At 40.3% G+C, this 24,900-nt stretch overlaps 1 protein-coding gene across 14 annotated transcripts in view; it reads right to left on the minus strand.

The window, feature by feature from the left end:
- The window catches only part of LOC106057400 (rap1 GTPase-activating protein 1-like), a 508,422-nt gene that overhangs the window by 41,672 nt on the left and 441,850 nt on the right, over nt 1-24,900 (minus strand). For all 14 annotated transcript variants that reach the window (XM_056007679.1, XM_056007681.1, XM_056007677.1 and 11 more), the window contains one exon: nt 22,471-22,554. In XM_056007679.1, coding sequence (XP_055863654.1) covers nt 22,471-22,554 — 84 coding nt within the window. The remainder of the gene's footprint in view (nt 1-22,470; nt 22,555-24,900) is intronic.

Genomic DNA, 24,900 nt, shown 5'->3' on the forward strand with positions numbered 1-24,900 from the left:
TAAGTACTTCTCACCGTCACCCAAAGAGACACACACATTCACACTACATGGCCACCAACCAATCACTAAGTTCTTCTCACCGTCACCCAAAGAGACACACACATTCACACTACATAGCCACAAACCAATCACTAAGTTCTTCTCACCGTCACCCAAAGAGACACACACATTCACACTACATAGCCACCAACCAATCACTAAATTCTTCTCAGCGTCACCCAAAGAGACACACACATTCACACTACATGGCCACCAACCAATCACTAAGTTCTTCTCACCGTCACCCAAAGAGACACACACATTCACACTACATGGCCACAAACCAATCACTAAGTTCTTCTCACCGTCACCCAAAGAGACACACACATTCACACTACATAGCCACCAACCAATCACTAAGTTCTTCTCACCGTCACCCAAAGAGACACACACATTCACACTACATGGCCACCAACCAATCACTAAGTTCTTCTCACCGTCACCCAAAGAGACACACACATTCACACTACATAGCCACCAACCAATCACTAAGTTCTTCTCACCGTCACCCAAAGAGACACACACATTCACACTACATAGCCACCAACCAATCACTAAGTTCTTCTCACCGTCACCCAAAGAGACACACACATTCACACTACATAGCCAGCAACCAATCACTAAGTACTTCTCACCGTCACCCAAAGAGACACACACATTCACACTACATGGCCACCAACCAATCACTAAGTTCTTCTCACCGTCACCCAAAGAGACACACACATTCACACTACATGGCCACCAACCAATCACTAAGTTCTTCTCACCGTCACCCAAAGAGACACACACATTCACACTACATAGCCACCAACCAATCACTAAGTTCTTCTCACCGTCACCCAAAGAGACACACACATTCACACTACATGGCCACCAACCAATCACTAAGTTCTTCTCACCGTCACCCAAAGAGACACACACATTCACACTACATGGCCACCAACCAATCACTAAGTTCTTCTCACCGTCACCCAAAGAGACACACACATTCACACTACATAGCCACCAACCAATCACTAAGTTCTTCTCACCGTCACCCAAAGATACACACACATTCACACTACATAGCCAGCAACCAATCACTAAGTACTTCTCACCGTCACCCAAAGAGACACACACATTCACACTACATGGCTACCAACCAATCACTAAGTACTTCTCACCGTCACCCAAAGAGACACACACATTAAAACTACATGGCCACCAACCAATCACTAAGTTCTTCTCACCGTCACCCAAAGAGACACACACATTCACACTACATAGCCACCAACCAATCACTAAGTTCTTCTCACCGTCACCCAAAGAGACACACACATTCACACTACATAGCCACCAACCAATCACTAAGTTCTTCTCACCGTCACCCAAAGAGACACACACATTCACACTACATAGCCAGCAACCAATCACTAAGTACTTCTCACCGTCACCCAAAGAGACACACACATTCACACTACATAGCCACCAACCAATCACTAAGTTCTTCTCACCGTCACCCAAAGAGACACACACATTCACACTACATGGCCACCAACCAATCACTAAGTTCTTCTCACCGTCACCCAAAGAGACACACACATTCACACTACATAGACAGCAACCAATCACTAAGTACTTCTCACCGTCACCCAAAGAGACACACACATTCACACTACATGGCCAACAACCAATCACTAAGTTCTTCTCACCGTCACCCAAAGAGACACACACATTCACACTACATGGCCACCAACCAATCACTAAGTTCTTCTCACCGTCACCCAAAGAGACACACACATTCACACTACATGGCCACCAACCAATAACTAAGTTCTTCTCACCGTCACCCAAAGAGACACACACATTCACACTACATAGCCAGCAACCAATCACTAAATTCTTCTCTCCGTCACCCAAAGAGACACACACATTCACACTACATGGCCACCAACCAATCACTAAGTTCTTCTCACCGTCACCCAAAGAGACACACACATTCACACTACATGGCCACCAACCAATCACTAAGTTCTTCTCACCCTCACCCAAAGAGACACACACATTCACACTACATGGCCACCAACCAATCACTAAGTTCTTCTCACCGTCACCCAAAGAGACACACACATTCACACTACATGGCCACCAACCAATCACTAAGTTCTTCTCACCGTCACCCAAAGAGACACACACATTCACACTACATGGCCACCAACCAATCACTAAGTTCTTCTCACCGTCACCCAAAGAGACACACACATTCACACTACATGGCCACCAACCAATCACTAAGTTCTTCTCACCGTCACCCAAAGAGACACACACATTCACACTACATAGCCACCAACCAATCACTAAGTTCTTCTCCCCGTCACCCAAAGAGACACACACATTCACACTACATAGCCACCAACCAATCACTAAGTTCTTCTCACCGTCACCCAAAGAGACACACACATTCACACTACATAGCCACCAACCAATCACTAAGTTCTTCTCACCGTCACCCAAAGAGACACACACATTCACACTACATAGCCACCAACCAATCACTAAGTTCTTCTCACCGTCACCCAAAGAGACACACACATTCACACTACATAGCCACCAACCAATCACTAAGTTCTTCTCACCGTCACCCAAAGAGACACACACATTCACACTACATGGCCACCAACCAATCACTAAGTTCTTCTCACCGTCACCCAAAGAGACACACACATTCACACTACATAGCCAGCAACCAATCACTAAGTACTTCTCACCGTCACCCAAAGAGACACACACATTCACACTACATGGCCAACAACCAATCACTAAGTTCTTCTCACCGTCACCCAAAGAGACACACACATTCACACTACATGGCCACCAACCAATCACTAAGTTCTTCTCACCGTCACCCAAAGAGACACACACATTCACACTACATGGCCACCAACCAATCACTAAGTTCTTCTCACCGTCACCCAAAGAGACACACACATTCACACTACATGGCCACCAACCAATCACTAAGTTCTTCTCACCGTCACCCAAAGAGACACACACATTAACACTACATAGCCAGCAACCAATCACTAAGTTCTTCTCACCGTCACCCAAAGAGACACACACATTCACACTACATAGCCACCAACCTATCACTAAGTTCTTCTCACCGTCACCCAAAGAGACACACACATTCACACTACATGGCCACCAACCAATCACTAAGTTCTTCTCACCGTCACCCAAAGAGACACACACATTCACACTACATGGCCACCAACCAATCACTAAGTTCTTCTCACCGTCACCCAAAGAGACACACACATTCACACTACATAGCCAGCAACCAATCACTAAGTACTTCTCACCGTCACCCAAAGAGACACACACATTCACACTACATGGCCAACAACCAATCACTAAGTTCTTCTCACCGTCACCCAAAGAGACACACACATTCACACTACATGGCCACCAACCAATCACTAAGTTCTTCTCACCGTCACCCAAAGAGACACACACATTCACACTACATGGCCACCAACCAATCACTAAGTTCTTCTCACCGTCACCCAAAGAGACACACACATTCACACTACATAGCCAGCAACCAATCACTAAGTTCTTCTCACCGTCACCCAAAGAGACACACACATTCACACTACATGGCCACCAACCAATCACTAAGTTCTTCTCACCGTCACCCAAAGAGACACACACATTCACACTACATGGCCACCAACCAATCACTAAGTTCTTCTCACCGTCACCCAAAGAGACACACACATTCACACTACATGGCCACCAACCAATCACTAAGTTCTTCTCACCGTCACCCAAAGAGACACACACATTCACACTACATGGCCACCAACCAATCACTAAGTTCTTCTCACCGTCACCCAAAGAGACACACACATTCACACTACATAGCCACCAACCAATCACTAAGTTCTTCTCCCCGTCACCCAAAGAGACACACACATTCACACTACATAGCCACCAACCAATCACTAAGTTCTTCTCACCGTCACCCAAAGAGACACACACATTCACACTACATAGCCACCAACCAATCACTAAGTTCTTCTCACCGTCACCCAAAGAGACACACACATTCACACTACATGGCCACCAACCAATCACTAAGTTCTTCTCACCGTCACCCAAAGAGACACACACATTCACACTACATAGCCACCAACCAATCACTAAGTTCTTCTCACCGTCACCCAAAGAGACACACACATTCACACTACATAGCCACCAACCAATCACTAAGTTCTTCTCACCGTCACCCAAAGAGACACACACATTCACACTACATGGCCACCAACCAATCACTAAGTTCTTCTCACCGTCACCCAAAGAGACACACACATTCACACTACATGGCCACCAACCAATCACTAAGTTCTTCTCACCGTCACCCAAAGAGACACACACATTCACACTACATAGCCAGCAACCAATCACTAAGTTCTTCTCACCGTCACCCAAAGAGACACACACATTCACACTACATAGCCAGCAACCAATCACTAAGTACTTCTCACCGTCACCCAAAGAGACACACACATTCACACTACATGGCCAACAACCAATCACTAAGTTCTTCTCACCGTCACCCAAAGAGACACACACATTCACACTACATGGCCACCAACCAATCACTAAGTTCTTCTCACCGTCACCCAAAGAGACACACACATTCACACTACATGGCCACCAACCAATCACTAAGTTCTTCTCACCGTCACCCAAAGAGACACACACATTCACACTACATAGCCAGCAACCAATCACTAAGTTCTTCTCACCGTCACCCAAAGAGACACACACATTAACACTACATAGCCAGCAACCAATCACTAAGTTCTTCTCACCGTCACCCAAAGAGACACACACATTCACACTACATAGCCACCAACCAATCACTAAGTTCTTCTCACCGTCACCCAAAGAGACACACACATTCACACTACATGGCCACCAACCAATCACTAAGTTCTTCTCACCGTCACCCAAAGAGACACTTACATTCACACTACATGGCCACCAACCACTAAGTACTTCTCACCGTCACCCAAAGAGACACACACATTCACACTACATGGCCACCAACCAATCACTAAGTTCTTCTCACCGTCACCCAAAGAGACACACACATTCACACTACATGGCCACCAACCAATCACTAAGTACTTCTCACCGTCACCCAAAGAGACACACACATTCACACTACATGGCCACCAACCAATCACTAAGTTCTTCTCACCGTCACCCAAAGAGACACACACATTCACACTACATGGCCACCAACCAATCACTAAGTTCTTCTCACCGTCACCCAAAGAGACACACACATTCACACTACATGGCCACCAACCAATCACTAAGTTCTTCTCACCGTCACCCAAAGAGACACACACATTCACACTACATAGCCAGCAACCAATAACTAAGTACTTCTCACCGTCACCCAAAGAGACACACACATTCACACTACATGGCCAACAACCAATCACTAAGTTCTTCTCACCGTCACCCAAAGAGACACACACATTCACACTACATGGCCACCAACCAATCACTAAGTTCTTCTCACCGTCACCCAAAGAGACACACACATTCACACTACATGGCCACCAACCAATCACTAAGTTCTTCTCACCGTCACCCAAAGAGACACACACATTCACACTACATGGCCACCAACCAATCACTAAGTTCTTCTCACCGTCACCCAAAGAGACACACACATTCACACTACATGGCCACCAACCAATCACTAAGTTCTTCTCACCGTCACCCAAAGAGACACACACATTCACACTACATGGCCACCAACCAATCACTAAGTTCTTCTCACCGTCACCCAAAGAGACACACACATTCACACTACATGGCCACCAACCAATCACTAAGTTCTTCTCACCGTCATCCAAAGAGACACACACATTCACACTACATAGCCACCAACCAATCACTAAGTTCTTCTCCCCGTCACCCAAAGAGACACACACATTCACACTACATAGCCACCAACCAATCACTAAGTTCTTCTCACCGTCACCCAAAGAGACACACACATTCACACTACATAGCCACCAATCAATCACTAAGTTCTTCTCACCGTCACCCAAAGAAACACACACATTCACACTACATGGCCACCAACCAATCACTAAGTTCTTCTCACCGTCACCCAAAGAGACACACACATTCACACTACATAGCCACCAACCAATCACTAAGTTCTTCTCACCGTCACCCAAAGAGACACACACATTCACACTACATAGCCACCAACCAATCACTAAGTTCTTCTCACCGTCACCCAAAGAGACACACACATTCACACTACATGGCCACCAACCAATCACTAAGTTCTTCTCACCGTCACCCAAAGAGACACACACATTCACACTACATGGCCACCAACCAATCACTAAGTTCTTCTCACCGTCACCCAAAGAGACACACACATTCACACTACATGGCCACCAACCAATCACTAAGTTCTTCTCACCGTCACCCAAAGAGACACACACATTCACACTACATGGCCACCAACCAATCACTAAGTTCTTCTCACCGTCACCCAAAGAGACACACACATTCACACTACATGGCCACCAACCAATCACTAAGTTCTTCTCACCGTCACCCAAAGAGACACACACATTCACACTACATAGCCACCAACCAATCACTAAGTTCTTCTCACCGTCACCCAAAGAGACACACACATTCACACTACATAGCCACCAACCAATCACTAAGTTCTTCTCACCGTCACCCAAAGAGACACACACATTCACTCCGTAACACCATTGCATCCAATCATTTGTCGTCTTACTTACGCCAACATGAAGGAAAAGGTGTGTGTGTGGGGGGTAATATAGTATAGAGCAGAGAGCATCAGGAGATAATACCAAAGCGATATGATGTCAGCATTAACAAATTTAAAAAATCGGTACAATTGACAGTTGTGCACCATACAATGAATGTAGGGTAATTAAGTGTATGTATCGCTGTAACTTAGCCAAGAGCGAGCTCAAAGAACCTCAACGAAAGGAGTATATAAAACACTAATTTAATAATATAACAACAGTAGTTCATTAAGTATTCAAATATGGTACTAAGTAAGAACAACACTTCTTGCTTGTTTACAACCTAAGTCTCGACCGTCTTCCACTTCCTCTCTCCTGTCGTGTCTCTGTCCTGTGTCTCATGGTGCACAGTCTCGCACTTAATGACAGTGTGCAATGTAGAGTCCTTACAGTATAATGGTTCATCAAAAGAATATAATAGCGTCAGATTTTATTTGGAAGATATGTTGGAGGTAATACTCTTAGCTATTCGCACAGAGTGACACCAATGCTTACGACGCCTCTGCTACTTAGCTTCTGTAAATGATTTTCTTGCAGATATCTCATGGAGTTAGCAGAAAATGTGGATATTCAATAATATATATTGAAACTATTGAAAGCTATTAATAGTGTGATCAGTTGCGTAGACTGTTTGACTAAACATCGGTTCCGTTTCTTGACACATTAGTACCAGCGACCCCAGATGCGTGGGTTACTTGCTTGGGGTTAGGCTGGGTAAGGAAGAAAACAAAATCACAATGTCTACACAATGAAAGGAAATGTAACGAGAAGGTGGTCATGTCGATGTGCGTAGCCTAGGTAAATGTGGACAAACTTTAACTATTACTAGTTGTTTTTTCATAAATTTACATATGCATTTTAATTAATTTTATTATTTTGTTTCATTTACAGTCTTTACCTGAAGTGCATGGGACTTCTTCCAGCAAGAATATTAGTTTCCCCGTGGGGGGAAAACACGGATTCTTATTTGATTGTGTGATTGTGAGGGATTGTGAAACTGTGAATGTGAGTGCTATTGGGAAGGAGTGTAGACGTGAGACAGTGTGTGTGTGACGTGAAAATGTGTGAGAGAGTATATCTGTAGAGGCGGTGTATGTACTTTTCTAATGCAGTTAAACAAAGCTTTCGTTTCAAAAACTTAGTATTTTTGTTCGCTGTTATGTAACGTCAATGATAAAAGTCTCAAATGTCGAGGGCTGGGTCACGGAATTTAAACACTTCCAGGTAGATTGTGTTGAAAGACTCTCACTGTCTCTTTGTTCTCTCTCTTGTTATACATCTTTTATCTGACTCTATTGTCTCTGTTGGTTGTTCTCTTTTCGTCGTTTTGTTTCTCCCATATATTCTCTCTCTCTCTCTCCCTCTTTGTTCACTTTCGACAAACATGTCTAACATACTAGCACACATCGGTCCAGTTCGTTTGTTTTCCTCAATCTTTTCCAACCCTCTCTCCCGCTTTATCTAACTCTAATTGTCTCTCTATTTTTTTTTCAATCAATATTCACCTCTTTCTCTTTAAAAAAGAAAAGTAAAGTTCCCTTTCAGACCTTTTGGTCTATAGGGCAGATGTTGTAAAGGTCATCTGTTTTTGTGGCCTACGGTTAACGATGGTGTCATGTGGCCAGCACAACATTCAACCGCCTTTACTTTTCCCCAACTAATGTCAGGTACCCATTAGAGCTGAGTGGACTCAGAGGCGCCCGAAGATTCCGAAATAAAAAATCCCAGTCTTCATCAGGATTCGAACCCCGGACCCCGCTTCGGAAGTCAAGCGCTTTACCGCTCAGCCACCGCCCCACATCTTTCTCTTTAACTCACTCTTTATTTTTCTTTAGTTCTCTTCCCTCTATTTCTCTTTACATTCATATCTCTTTTCTTTCATCTCTATTTCTCTCTCTACCACTCTATTTGTCTTTCCCTGTCTATTTCTCTTTACATGTCTCTGTATTTTGTATCCTTCTCTATTTCTCTTTACCTATTTACCGCTCTTACTCTCTTTCTCTGATATTTTTGTTGCACTATGTGTCGATTCTTTCCTGTTGAATTATGTCTGTATGTATTTCTCTTCCTGAGTGAGTGTGTGTGTGTCTTAAGTTGTGAGTCTCGATGACCTGAATTTATGCATTACGTTACATTGGATGAAAAGTCATTTGATATTAAGAACATTTGAAACAACACAAAGCTGATACACGAACTCCCGAAGGGATTCAGGCACTGATTGATTAATCTCTTCAACTCTCTTTCTCTCTGTCTATCAGGGATTGAGGCATTGATTGATAATCCAACTCTCTCTCTCTCTCTCTCACTCTCTGACATCCTATGCACACTGACAGCACGGAAAGCTGTGGATGACATTGTAACTGAGTTTCATGTTCACACAGAAACAACAACAAACCATTGAGAGCTCAATCAATAGTGCACATATTGATCCAAGTACGCCATCACACAAACACACACACACCAAACTAAACACACACACACCACCAAGAGAAACACACACACACCACCAAGCTAAACACACTCACCTAATCACAATAACAAAATGACAGTAATGGTATGTTAAGCAGAACAAGTTTTTATTTTTACTATTTGTTTATTTATATCATGCGGGAATTCCCTGCATGCCAACTGCGATCATTAATGGCGAGCTTAATGCAGGACGGAGCAAAAGAGGTGCCTCCCCCCTCCCCACAGGAAGAGCTATGCCCTCACTGACATACAGGAAAGCAAATGGCTACATTTGGCCTCAAAAAGGAAATCTGGTGAGATCTTACAGGACACACATTTGAGACCTAATGAAAAAAAAAAACTTACCTAAGTCAGCGGCGGTAAAAGAACTTACATAGACCACCTGCGGACTACGCTTTATCTGCATTTGATGTAGCAAAATATGCATTCCGAAACTGGATCTACGAGGTCAACAATAGCTAACATTAAATAATATAGACAGGTAGAGTGGACAGAATGAAAGAAGAGAAATGTCTCAAAAATGTCCTAAACTGGTTAAAAGCTGGAACAAAGAAGATTAAACAGGAACGGAACAAATCGTGCAGTGAAAATAAAAGCGTCAACTGTAACGACGCTTAAAGTTTCGCGTTACGATAAACACTTTGGAATATGTTTTAGTGAACAGTTAGTGCGTACATCGTCAAGTGGAACGGACACACATGTATGTGTATATTTAATATACATAAAACTAGCACATCCTTTAACTTTCTGTATATTTATTGTAATTAGAAATCTGTGTCCCGCATTAGAAATGCTAGTATAGCTTCTGTAAACATTCATTTGTTCACTAAATTGGATGGCAGGGGGTTGCTGAGTGAAAAAGCGTTTGGCTTCCTAACCTAGGGGTGTCAGGTTCTAATCTAGTAGGGACTAGGCTTTTATATTTCGTGATTTTCCGGACGCACCTGAGTGCACCTAACATTAGCTGGAAATCGTAAAGGCGGTTGGTCATTGTGCAGGCCGTAGAAACAGATGACCTTTACATCGCCTGCACATCGCAAGGTCTGAAAGGGTCACTCTATTTTACAGTCACCACATGTCAATACGTTTGAATCTACGTTACTAAAATGTACTATGTAATTGGAAATAAAAAGGAGGTGCTGACCCTAACCCAAAATCCACTTAACCAGTGCCTCTTAACGTACGCATTTGTATACTGCTAACAAGCTAAGTACTGCCACCAAATGGCTACATCTAGCTAGGGATTAGGGGGCACTGGGGCTTGAACTCTTTAGGCGGTCCCTGCATTTTGACATTCAACATCATGTCATGAGATAATGGCGTAATATTTAATGTAAAAACATATATCGGACACTCAAGTAGGGGCTCGGGGGGGGGGGGGATTTTCAAATTTGGACCCCCAACCCCCATCTATCTACTCCACTGCTACTGCAAACATTTACTGCTATCTTCCTACTGCATGTATCCACAGCGACCTAATAAGTGTATCTATCTACAGTCACCAAACTACAGCAACTACTTTCTTGAACCTAGCTACTGAATCTAGCTACTAGACCTATCCACAGTTATGAAAATATTCCTAACTATGCCATCTATTTCCACTAGTTACTATAGAAACCAGGTGAATATCCGCTGGTTGAACAAAGGAATGAGAACGCAGTGGATTGATCTATGTTATATAAAAGTATATCATTGATTTTGTTTCACCCTGAAGATTCAAAGGCAACAAAAAATGTTATAACAAGTTCACACGTAGAAATATTTTTTTAATTATTAGATCTACCATCGCAGAATTAAATCCTCGGGATAATTGTCATCTTGATTTGTTTTGTCCAATTGATTGCTGTTTTTTTTTTTTTTCATTGTTTCATCCTTAAATTATTTTCTTGTCATTCACTAAACCTCATCCCATTAATTTTTCATTATTTTTTGTTTCAAAACAAGAACTGTTAGAAAACTAGGCCACTAGGTCACAAAGCCATCTGTTACAGAGGAGGTCACCTTTGAAATTGATTTCTGGAAACCATAGGGGGAAACAAGGAAAACAGAAAGATGGGTGGAACTAAATTACAGGAGGTTTGGGGGGGGGGGGGACATTGAAATCTATTCCAGTCGAAGACAGTTTAGAATAGTGGAAACGAGCATCTAGAGACCTCGTGCCAGGAACGTGGGGAAGAAAGGTCAAAAAGGCCTAACAATTATGTAAAGCATGACGGAACAGAAGCCAGAGTGAATTCTAGTTCAGCAAGGTTGACAATCAATGCTTAGAGTTCAATTATTTCTACATTGAAAAACGAGCAAACTAAAACAATACTTGGAAAAAAAACACAAAAGCTTATATAAGGGACAGAACCGCACAATAACTACCATATTATCTCAATTACTGCATGGCTTATCTCCCGTTTCTATATAAACCAAAATAAATTATTAATCGCTTTTTTAATTAACTAATTTTGTTTTTTTACTTGATTCATGCATTAGCATTGTGCAAACTGTTCACTTCGTCCGAGAATGGAAGTGAGAGAAATAACGTGCACATGGTTCATACCAGACAGACACAGTCAGTTGATAGAAAATAACGTGCACATGGTTCGTACCAGACAGACACAGTCAGTTGATAGAAAATAACGTGCACATGGTTCGTACCAGACAGACACAGTCAGTTGATAGAAAATAACGTGCACATGGTTCGTACCAGACAGACACCAGTCAGTTGATAGAAAATAACGTGCACATGGTTCGTACCAGACAGACACAGTCAGTTGATAGAAAATAACGTGCACATGGTTCGTACCAGACAGACACAAGTCAGTTGATAGAAAATAACGTGCACATGGTTCGTACCAGACAGACACAGTCAGTTGATAGAAAATAACGTGCACATGGTTCTACCAGACAGACACAAGTCAGTTGATAGAAAATAACGTGCACATGGTTCGTACCAGACAGACACAGTCAGTTGATAGAAATAAACGTGCACATGGTTCGTACCAGACAGACACAGTCAGTTAATAGAAAATAACGTGCACATGGTTCGTACCAGACAGACACAGTCAGTTGATAGAAAATAACGTGCACATGGTTCGTACCAGACAGACACCAGTCAGTTGATAGAAAATAACGTGCACATGGTTCGTACCAGACAGACACAGTCAGTTGATAGAAAATAACGTGCACATGGTTCGTACCAGACAGACACAAGTCAGTTGATACAAGTTATCTGAAAAATAAATTAAGTTCAATACAATTCCTGTAGGCCTAAGCCATTGAAAGCGGTATTTACCCCAACCAGGTCGGATTCACTGTTAACTCTTTCTCTCCGTAATTATTTACCCTATTCTGTTGGAATCAACGCTGGTATCGTCGGTTAGGAGAGAAAGAGTTAATATTCTTAAGAGTCCTCCCGATGTGTCGACACAAAGAACGAGTAAAGTTTTCCTCAATAAGCAACTGTATGGATTGGTCAACATTTCCCTGTTCTGTGCACCGGACCCCCAAAAGCGGATAGCTGCTTGGTCGCACGCTATGTGAGGTGCACAGTCGTTCGGTCGTCTCGATAATCCCGGGTTCAAACCCTGCCCGCTGCTATCCCCCGTCCTCTTGTGGGAGGTTTGGGCTAAGATAAAGTTTATCTTCACCAAAAAGGAACATTAACCCTTTAAAACATGTCAAACATTGTAAAACAAACATTTTACAATACACCAGAACATAGACTGGTCCACATTACGAGGTAAATGTCCCGCTGTCTTGAATAGAATAAACATAACTGAACTAGTAACAATGTTAAATGTTAATCCTCCATTAAATATGTTTCTTTTTGAGAAAATTCGGACGAATGCATTCATTAAAACAGTATTAACATTTTTCAATACGCGACTGTGTCAACATTTATTTCAAACTTTTGGGTAGAATATTTTTGATGTATCGCAATTGTAGGCCAGAGTTTCATTAGAGTGTGTGCAGGCACCTAGCAAATAGATTGGGATGGCTTGAAAGATGGCAAGATAAAATCATCAAATCATCATAAAATCACGTCTAATTTCTACTGATGGTATTGTTGTATAGAAATCTGTCGAAAATAATATTACCTGTTGTTATATTTTAAAATAGCAATTTAAATAAATCACGTGACTTTGTCAAGAAAGAAAAAAACTACATAATTTATAGTTAACTGACAGACAAGTTCGACAATCTCTCCCAGATACTATAAGTTAGAATTACATCTATAGTTTCTCTCCCTTTTACTCTTGTACACCCCCCTCCCCCCACTGAATTTTGCTCTCGATTCTAGAAATTTCGATCCATTTCCCAGAATAAAAAATTGGCGTGAAGGTCGTTAGGGCGTTCTATTCGTATGCCCGCCTATTAAACGATCTATTCACTACTAGGGTTCAGAAATAAAAGAATAGATCAATATATACACGGTGAAAGGAAAGATGCGACGGATGAAGTAAAAGATGCGACGGATGAAGTAAAAGATGCGACGGATGAAGTAAAAGATGCGACGGATGAAGTAAAAGTAAAAGAAGTGATGAATAATGTGAAGGATGCTATGCAGAATGTGAAGGATGCTATGCAGAAAGTGAAGGATGCTATGCAGAAAGTGAAGGATGCTATGCAGAAAGTGAAGGATGCTATGCAGAAAGTGAAGGATGCTATGCAGAATGTGAAGGATGCTATGCAGAATGTGAAGGATGCTATGCAGAAAGTGAAGGATGCTATGCAGAAAGTGAAGGATGCTTTGCAGAATGTGAAGGATGCTATGCAGAAAGTGAAGGATGCTATGCAGAAAGTGAAGGATGCTATGCAGAATGTGAAGGATGCTATGCAGAAAGTAAAGGATGCTATGCAGAATGTGAAGGATGCTATGCAGAAAGTGAAGGATGCTATGCTGAATGTGAAGGATGCTATGCAGAAAGTGAAGGATGCTATGCAGAATGTGAAGGATGCTATGCAGAATGTGAAGGATGCTATGCAGAAAGTGAAGGATGCTATACAGAAAGTGAAGGATGCTATGCAGAAAGTGAAGGATGCTATGCAGAAAGTGAAGGATGCTATGCAGAATGTGAAGGATGCTATGCAGAAAGTGAAGGATGCTATGCAGAAAGTGAAGGATGCTATGCAGAAAGTGAAGGATGCTATGCAGAATGTGAAGGATGCTATGCAGAATGTGAAGGATGCTATGCAGAAAGTGAAGGATGCTATGCAGAATGTGAAGGATGCTATGCAGAATGTGAAGGATGCTATGCAGAAAGTGAAGGATGCTATGCAGAATGTGAAGGATGCTATGCAGAAAGTGAAGGATGCTATGCAGAATGTGAAGGATGCTATGCAGAATGTGAAGGATGCTATGCAGAAAGTGAAGGATGCTATGCAGAATGTGAAGGATGCTATGCAGAAAGTGAAGGATGCTATGCAGAATGTGAAGGATGCTATGCAGAATGTGAAGGATGCTATGCAGAATGTGAAGGATGCTATGCAGAAAGTGAAGGATGCTATGCAGAATGTGAAGGATGCTATGCAGAATGTGAAGGATGCTATGCAGAATGTGAAGGATGCTATGCAGAAAGTGAAGGATGCTATGCAGAAAGTGAAGGATGCTATGCAGAATGTGAAGGATGCTATGCAGAATGTGAAGGATGCTATGCAGAATGTGAAGGATGCTATGCAGAATGTGAAGGATGCTATGCAGAAAGTGAAGGATGCTATGCAGAAAGGGAAGGATGCTATGCAGAATGTGAAGGATGCTATGCAGAAAGTGAAGGATGCTATGCAGAAAGTGAAGGATGCTATGCAGAATGTGAAGGATGATATGCAGAAAGTGAAGGATGCTATGCAGAAAGTGAAGGATGCTATGCAGAAAGTGAAGGATGCTGAAGATTTGTTAAGTTTCATACAATAACCCAAATCCTTTCTTCTGTAGCTTCTATTTCTCTCTCTCTCTCTCTCTCACACTCTTTTTAGGGTACGTAAATAAACTTAACCATTTTGTTCATTTCTGTCAATAAATTCTGCAGACTTTAATACAAGGATCATGAAGGATGAACAGAAAAAAATAAACCAGGAAGATGTAATATTCAAAGCTTTGTCTTGTATTCAGTTAGTACTATAAGACCATCTGTAACTATGTGTGCGTGAATTGTGTGGAAGTGTATAATTTCAGAAAAATGCTGATTGCCTTGACCTATACAATATAATATCAATTAACAAGAAAGCTTTGCAAACATATTATTATCTTTACAGGACGTGATCTAGACAAGACGCAACTTTATGATGTAGCCTACTACATTGATTGTGGAAAGAGTGAGAGAAAGAGAGAGAGAGAGAGTAGAGAATGAGAGAGAGTAAAGAATGAGAGAGAGAGAAAGTGAGAGAGAAAAAGAGAGAGAAAAAAAGAGAGAGAATGAGATATGAAAGGGGAGAGTAGAAGAGAGCGGAAGAGGCTGATGGAGAGATGTTAGTTTAGGGAAAATTCGCCTTAAAGCTCGCCTGTGAAAGAAGGGAATAAAATAGAGAAGAATACTGGAACCGATATACACCAGACACATAGGCAGATAGATAGATAGATAGACAGATAGATAGATAGATAGATAGATAGACAGATAGATAGATAGATAGATAGATAGATAGATAGATAGATAGATAGATAGATAGATATAGATAGATAGATAGATAGATAGATAGATAGATAGATAAAATAATTGTTATATAATTATTATACGTGTTTCTGTGACAGAGAATCAATACATCTTGCTAGGAGGTTAAAGGAAACTAGAGTTGCCAGATAATCACCCTCTTCTCACCTTTCTCTTTCTACCTCATTTCCTCTCTCTCTCAAATGTATATCTCTACCTCTCTATGTAAATCTCTACCTCTCTATGTATATCTCTACCTCTCTATGTTTATCTCTATCTCTCTATGTATATCTCTACTTCTCTATGTATATCTCTACCTCTCTATGTATATCTCTACCTCTCTATGTATAACTCTACCTCTCTATGTATATCTCTACCTCTATATGTATATCTCTACCTCTCTATGTATATCTCTACCTCTCTATGTATATCTCTACCTCTCTATGTATATCTCTACCTCTCTATGTATACCTCTACCTCTCTATGTATATCTCTACCTCTCTATGTATATCTCTACCTCTCTATGTTTATCTCTACCTCTCTAAATCCCGGAATGTCAGTCTATCTGATCGTCTTTTAGTACGTCTGTCTGTCGGTCTGTCTGTCAGTCTGTCTAACCGCTTTTTGATATTTCTATGTCTATCTGCCTGTTTATCTGTTTGTCAGTTTTTTGACAAACACACACTGTCATACACAAGTACAGTCCAACAGTAATACATAGACTCATATACACATGGAATCAGAAAGACTGTAAAGCAGGTTATGGGATCTTTGAATAGATGTTAATGTTGTGTTATTCAATTAAACCTCACAAGAACAAAATTATTAGTTAATTTTAAAACCTGCATCTAAGCACTTTTATTATTAAAGAATACTTGCTTTCCTTTTAAGGTAATCAGAAATAAATGTATACAAATTAAATTTCTTAAGTATTAATATCTGCAGTTGACTATCTCGACATCATATATAAAGATAGATAGGTAGATAGATAGATAGACAGACAGATAGATAGGTAGATAGATAGATAGGTAGATAGATAGATAGATAGATAGATAGATAGATAGATAGATAGATAGATAGATAGATAGATAGATAGGTAGATAGATAGATAGATAGATAGATAGATAGATAGATAGATAGATAGATAGGTAGATAGATAGATAGATAGATAGACAGATAGATAGACAGATAGACAGACAGATAGATAGATAAATAGATAGAGAGAGGGAGGGAGGGAGAGAGAGAGAAAGAGAGAGAGAGAGAAACTAATTCTCAAAATACCAGATCGTCATATTGTTCATTTAGTGCTTCAAACCAAAGAGATTTTCTTGACTAAATGCGTATTTACCTCCCCCCCCTTCCCCCCAAATTCACAGGGTGATTTTTTTTCTAATGCATGTTACATCTGCATGGCTAACATCTGCAATGAGCTCCCACTGGGCCTCAGTCGTCTAGACCATCTTGTTGATCAAGAACTTCTGAACACGGTACAGTTTAATAACCTCACCTAATTACATTTGTCAGCACCACGGAGGGACGTCAGAACGGAAGCTCAGATCTGAGATAAAAGTCATTTCGCCTTGGAGTAGACGATGAATTGTTCCGACAGAGTTTCCTATTCTTTTTTACATTGGTCGATAGGCTATGACGTCATTGTAATGGGGTTGAAGTAATGTTTTTTAAAAGAAATATTTACCGGGTGAAGAGACATAGTGCACTGATGGAAAGTATAAATAAGAAAAAGGGAGACAAATCGATCTTCAAGATAGTTGACAAAGAAGAGAACTCTTATCTAAAGATTCATTGACAAATGTCGTACCCTTGTCCCTCAAAACACGTCAGCACTTCATCACGTGCTAATTTTTTTCTTATTATTGCAAAAAATTAAGGGTAGAGTTTACATGCCAGCAGGAGCACTCGTGCCTTGTCGACCGTGGCATTCTTGTTGGAGCAATTATGGAGTGAAAGAAAATCGAGCGATTTGTGCAATTATCTTTCCAAAATTACTTCAAAAGGAAAGTCTGATCTCGATTTTGTTTTTCAAACTTAGTGGAAAAGAGGTTCTTGGACTGTATGTTTTATTTCTGATATGTTCCAGATGTAGTGTTCGAAGCAATTACGGAACCCTCGTTGGAGCAGATGAAATGTACGAACTTGAAGCTATTACTGAGACCTCGTATTAATGTATCTGTAAATACTGAGTTCGGTCTTTAGCTTCCCCATCCTCAATCTCATCTGAACTGTGCCTTGGCTTTTGTGGGGTGCTGGGACAGTTCGTGTCACCAAACCCTTACACTATTTCTGGTCAGAAAGCTCTCTTAGCAGAATATCAAGCGAGAGGCCGGTCCATTCTTTTACTCCTCCATGGGCGTCTGGAGGCCTAGTGGCCGAGTGGCAAAGCGCTTGGCTTCCGAACCGGAGGGTACCGGGTTTGAATCCTGTTTTATTTCAGGATTTTTAAGGCGCCTCTAGTCTGTCATTAGTTGGGGCAAAGTAAATGTTATTGGTCGTTGTGCTGCCCCCTAGTTCACCGTGGGCCACAGAAACGTATGCCCTTTACATCATGTATAGACTGCATTGTCTGAAAGGGGAACTTAACTTTTTATTTTACTCCATGGTTGTGGTTAGGGTTAGGATGTTCCCCTTAACGTTCTAGAACTAAACTAAAGTACACGTTGGTGGAAACAAGCAAAAATGTGAGAACCGCTGTAATGGATGTCAACTCTATGTGGTCGTTTGTTTTTCAGTGGGAGGGGAGAAAGAAGGAAAAGGCATGGAGCTATTTCAGAGCCATCAGCGTGGATGTCATATTAGCGCGGATGTCATATGAACGTGTATGTCAGATAAGCGTGGATGTCACGTCACGTGTTTAATCTTGAAGTTCAGAAAAAAAAATATACATACTCCTCTTCCCCGCCCATTCGATAATTCTTTTTTAACGCTAAGTACAACAGAAACGTAATCTGTTAATTTTTTAGTCACACAATGAGTGGTCCCCAGTTGATAGTATCAGTATAGCATAATCAAACAGTCAGTTAGCCATCGCTAACAATACTACGACATGGGTCTAGCTTGTGTACCAAAACTCCTCATTTAAATGGATCTTCATCATAAGTGTCTAAAGTACAAGGGAAAGATCCACCTTTTCTTTTTCAACATTGATGTAGCCTCCTTTACATATTTTGGGGATACAAAAACAAAAATAAAATAAAATAAATATAAATAACAATATTCTAGAAACGAATATAAAATCACGATTTTAGATCAAGTTACATTCAAATTACACATTTTTTGTTCAATTCTATTTTAGGTCATTCTGTAATCAAATTTTGTAATTGTTTCTTTTAAAAAAATCTGTTTTTCAATTTCCTCTTCCAGTGAAATCTTTTTTTTTTCTCTTGGGTTTTCCCTTCACACATAAAACCCAAGCCCACACGCACCACCTCGTACAAACCCACGCATACAATACACTTTAAGAAAACTTTTCTCTATTCATTCTATAGTCAAGAATATTTTTTGTCTTAACATAAATTAAAAAAAAAAAGGTGAAAATACAAGATGACTAATTCTTAACGAGACAGTGTCACGTGTAAACTGTGACGTCATCCCGTCCCGCCGTCAGGGATTCAGACTAAACAATATTTTAATAAGATATTCGATCTGCAGTAAGCATTAGACGATTAGAAATGTCAATAGTTTGGACAAGTGCACTATTCTTCAACTGTCCACTATGTACTTGTCCAACTTGTGACATTTTTAATAGCGTACATCTTACTGTAGATCGAATTGTTTATCTGATTAAAACATTTAAATGTGTAGATCTCCTTCAGTCCTAGAGCAACTAAGGCTTGACTAAGGCTCACCTCGAAGAACACTTTCTCATGTGACTGTAGAGCCCTACTCTGGGGAGACATTCCCATCCGCATATAAAGATGGAACTTGTTTTGATGGATGTCAAGGAACCATCCAGCGTTTGCGTTTCGTTCACTTTTCTTACAGAGCTGAACTCAATTATTTGTATTTTGTTGTTTGGACAGCGTACGAGAGCAGAGTTAAGTGTAGTACGATCTGCAGTGACCATAACTACAATTTTACTTCCACACTATGACCCATCACTTTGGTACTGATCCTTAACAACAAAATAATACTATCTAGGAAAGTGGTGTTCAGATTATAACCCGCGGGCCGAATCCTGCCCCAATGAACTTTTTTTTCCCCACAGTGCATAAGGAAGATGCAGCGACTGAGTTTCATTGAATGTGACGACCTTTGATGTGAGCCGCCAGTGTAGGAAGTGTCTAGGTTACCGAATAGTTCGACACTATTGATAAGAGTACATTTAGGGTAAGAAGTTATGGACAAACAGTACTCTTTCTCCAGTCAAAAACAACAATACAAAATTAGTGTATGGCAATTACGTATGAAGCATTAGTTTTATCGCGTTAAGAAACATTTAGTGCGGATAATTTGAAAGCTTAAATGTGTATATTAATAATTATAAAATAGTATCTCTAAAATTTCTAACTGCAACAATTCAAAATCACAATTGCAGAGAGACAGAGAAAAAAAGAATTGGTTAGTTAGTCAGATAACGAGAGAGAGGGAGAGAGAGCCAAGATAAACAGTTTTGTACTACTCATCATTCAATGCAAAGGGAAACAATCTGCTTTTTTTTCTATTAGTTTATATCGTTATAAATTACTTGCCCATGGAAACTAAAACATCCCGTGTAATCTCACTTAAAACATGAATCTTAAGTTTTTAGAAGCTCAAAGCTTTCAAGGCGCAGTCAGATAAACATATTTTTTAAATGAGCTGTATCGCTTTATCAATTAGAATGTGAAGAGAATTTCAAATATTTGGATTAGAGCTTCATTACAGATATTCGTATACTACGTAATTTGTATTGGTATTACAACTTTTGGTCATTTTAATTCTCAATTTTCATTTCATATTTATTACATTAATCAAATACATAATGTCAACAGAAAATTATTTAGAAGAAAGGTGTTCTAACAGAGAAAACAAATTAACAAATTGAACAGGGTTTGCAATATACTTTACAAATAAGTAGCCTTTAAAATTAATAAAGGAAGATAACTTTTAAAATACCAAAAATACTTAATTGTGAAAATGTAAAGATACCTTCCCTTTAACCTATTCTAAATATATATTCCACTTTTACATTTGATAGTTATTGCTATAGGTTATAATATCTTCTTGACTCTTTTAAGTGCATTTATAAAAGTGTTTTGTCGACTTTATAAATAGAAATGCGTTTTTATTTATAGTACACAAAACGACAGAACTGGAATTTATTCATCCGGTGTTTCACGAAAATAAATAAATCAATCCGGTATTTCACTGAATGTGACGACACAGTGGTGTAGTGTTACGACACAGTGGCGTAGTGTTGCGACACAATGGCGTAGTGTTGCGACACATAGATAGTTCCAAATTCAAACGTCCCTACGTCCCCACTTGAAGGTGGCCCCCAAATGAATGTCGAATGGCAAAATGAAGGGGCCCCGAAACAAGTGAAGCCCCTATCCCTAGCTACACCACTGTGGCAACATCTCATTGAGGTGTACAAAACTAGGAAGACAGTTCCAGATTGTGACGGGAATGAGCATTGAAAGAGTTATTCATTAATAATAGTTTGATGGATTTAATGGGATTCAAGTTTCTGTCGTATTAAACTCTAGAGTTGTTTCTGAATCAATGAAAATGTAACTCGACCTCTCCTCCCTACTTTCTGGTCAGAGTTATTGTTCTTAACGTCCTCGTGCGTTGCTTTCAAAGACGTGTGATGATATTTATTGACCTATCCTTTCTAGTCGACTCGTGCTGCGTAACTCAACATACTGACATGAGTTACTTAGTTTGAACATTAGCGAGGGTCAGGCGAGTGACAGGCGAGTGACAGGCAAGTGTTTCGATAAGTAGGAACAGAAGAAAGATGAAAAGAGAAAAACTAGGATGAAAATTAAAAGCGAGAAATGGAGAAAGAGAGAGAGAGAGTGAGAGAGAGAGTGAGAGAGAGAGAGAGAGTGAGGAGGAGAGACAGAATGAAAGCGAAGACAACAAAACACAAAGAAAATGGAGAAAAAAGGGAGATAGTGCGAGAAGTAAGAATGAATCAAGAAAAAGAAAGAAAGAAAGAAAGAGAGAGATAGAGAGAGAGAGAGAGAAAGAAAGAGATCGCGTATAATGTGATACAAATGTTATGACATACATTTAACACATTTATAAAAGTGAGCCACGTGACTTCACATACTAAAAGTGATCTCTAGCCATGAGACATTGACATGAATTGTGGACATTTTGTGTATAGACATTATTAACCAGACATCGTGACTTTTGTGCTGTTAAGTGGGTCACAGGTGAGACATGGTGAGTTATTCCAGACATCAACAAAGAACAGTAGGAGAATACGGAGGTGGGTCAAATGCGCCTACCTTATAGAAATTGGTCATATCACACCGCTGGTCATCAATGCGAGTACCTTGTAACCTTTCCAGCATTTCAAAAAGATCAGAGTTCTGAAATGTAGACAAAATAATTCAATAATGTTATCTCTTTGAAATAGTCAAGGCTCATCAGTGTATTGTGTCAATGACTTTACGATCGAATAGGACTAAGGTTATTTTATCGCAAGGGAAGCAACCAATTATTTTCACTTCTAGTGTTGCTCTGAAGTTACCACTCTTTGAATTGTGACGTGCATAGGACTACTGTTCAACAACATCTGTTGAAACACTAAACGTCTTTGTTAAGACTGCTTCTCGATACAAGCAAAACACAAGTATACTTTTAAAAACAAAAGCTTATCACAGGGAACAACTGTACATTTATAGCCACATCTATCAATACTGTAGATTATAATCCATTAATCAATATCAAATAATTGATTCAACACCTTCACCTATCACTGAGTCTGTTGGACCGTTGAGAAACACAAACAGAGAAATAAAAATTATGAGCATATATTAGGAATCATATTTAAACATTCCTTTAGTTATACTCCCCCAACCCAATAATTAACAAAGTTACAAAGACAGTAGATGTGGAAACACAAACTCAAAATCGGCCCCCGAAGTGGTCCACCCAGGCAGGTAAAAAGGCAGGTATCAATATTTTCAGAAAGAATATCAGAATGAAATAAAGTAATAATATTTCTCTTTATACTTTAAAAAATCATTACGGTCAAACTGGTGTTTTTACTGAAAAGGAATAGTAAAAATAGCTAGCGTTTCGGTGTATCCGGTGTATAGACTATACTAAATATTATTATATGTATTATGATAAATGTATTTTGTTTAATACTGTAGAATCAAACTTCTAAAATCTAACATTCATCATGGGGCTTATGGTGCTGCTGATCCTAAACCAACCCAGTACAATCATGTTTTAAATTATAATAATAATAATAATAATAATAATAATAATAATAGTAATAATAATAAGGCTTGTCTTCGAGTCCGAAGATTAGTGTGGAATGCAGTATTTCCCGTGGCTACTAAACCGGCTAAAACCAATAGCTTACAAAATTATATCAAAAGAACAAGCGGCTTTTAGACAAGGTCCAGTACAACAGAAAAAATCTTAAACCTCAGGATACTCTGCGAGAAATACTTTCAACACCTACAGAATCTTTTCCATGTCTTTATTGACTCCACGCAAGCTTTCGACAAAGTATGGCATGGGACACTATAGGCGAAAATAGAGTCACAAAAATCAAGAACCTCTAAAAGCAGGCCTCTAGTGCGGTTTACTTCAACAATAACATTAGGGACTGGCTACCAACTCTTTTCAATATCTTCCTTGAAAGGATAATGGAAGATGCTCTCGAGGGCTACGACGGTTCTGTAAGCATTAGAGAAAGACAAATTACTAGCTTGACCAATGGCCAACAGGGCTTTAAAATAAACATCAGCGAAAGGCTGGCAAGTGTCTGTAGTTTTAAATAACTTGGAGCTATTGTCTCAAATGAAGGCACCACACCTGAACTACTAGCCAGAAATACACAGCAGTACTTGCAAAACTCAAAATCTTGAAAGACAAAGGTATGGCCCTCGACACTAAAATCAGATTGTCGCGCTCCTTCGTCTCGGAGGAAATGAGATGCTAGGTATCACCTAAAAAGACCGAAGTAGAAACTAAAAGTTTAGAGACGGCTATCTTTCCTCACGACGACCTGCTAAGACTACTGTCAAAAACGTAAACTAAACTTTATGGCCATATCACAAGGTCCTCAGAGCTCGTTAAGATGCTACAGAAAGATCCTAGGAATCACTTACAAAGACAGCATCACAAATGAAAAGATTTGAGACAGCTATTGGACCACACGATGACCTGCTAACGCAAACTTAAACTCTATAGCCACGTCACAAGGTCCTCAGGGCTCGCAAAGACCTTCCTTCAGGGAACAGCACCAGGAAAAAAGAAGAAGAGGCAGAGAAAGCAAAAGGATGACACATAACAGAATGGACAGGCCTGTCATTGAACAAAATGCTATCCAAGGTGAAAGGCAGAGAGGAATAACAAAAAAAGACGTTCAACAGATCTGATGTGGTGCCCCAACGGTTTAACAGACGTTCAGCAGATCTGATGTGGTGCCCCAACGGTTTAACAGACGTTCAGCAGATCTGATATGGTGCCCCAACGGTTTAACAGACGTTCAGCAGATCTGATGTGGTGCCCCAACGGTTTAACAGACGTTCAGCAGATCTGATGTGGTGCCCCAACGGTTTAAAAGACGTTCAGCAGATCTGATGTGGTTCCCCAACGGTTTAACAGACGTTCAGCAGATCTGATGTGGTGCCCCAACGGTTTAACAGACGTTCAGCAGATCTGATGTGGTTCCCCAACGGTTTAACAGACGTTCA

The sequence above is a fragment of the Biomphalaria glabrata genome, chromosome 13 (genome assembly GCF_947242115.1).
Source record: "Biomphalaria glabrata chromosome 13, xgBioGlab47.1, whole genome shotgun sequence".
Lineage (NCBI taxonomy): Eukaryota > Metazoa > Mollusca > Gastropoda > Planorbidae > Biomphalaria > Biomphalaria glabrata.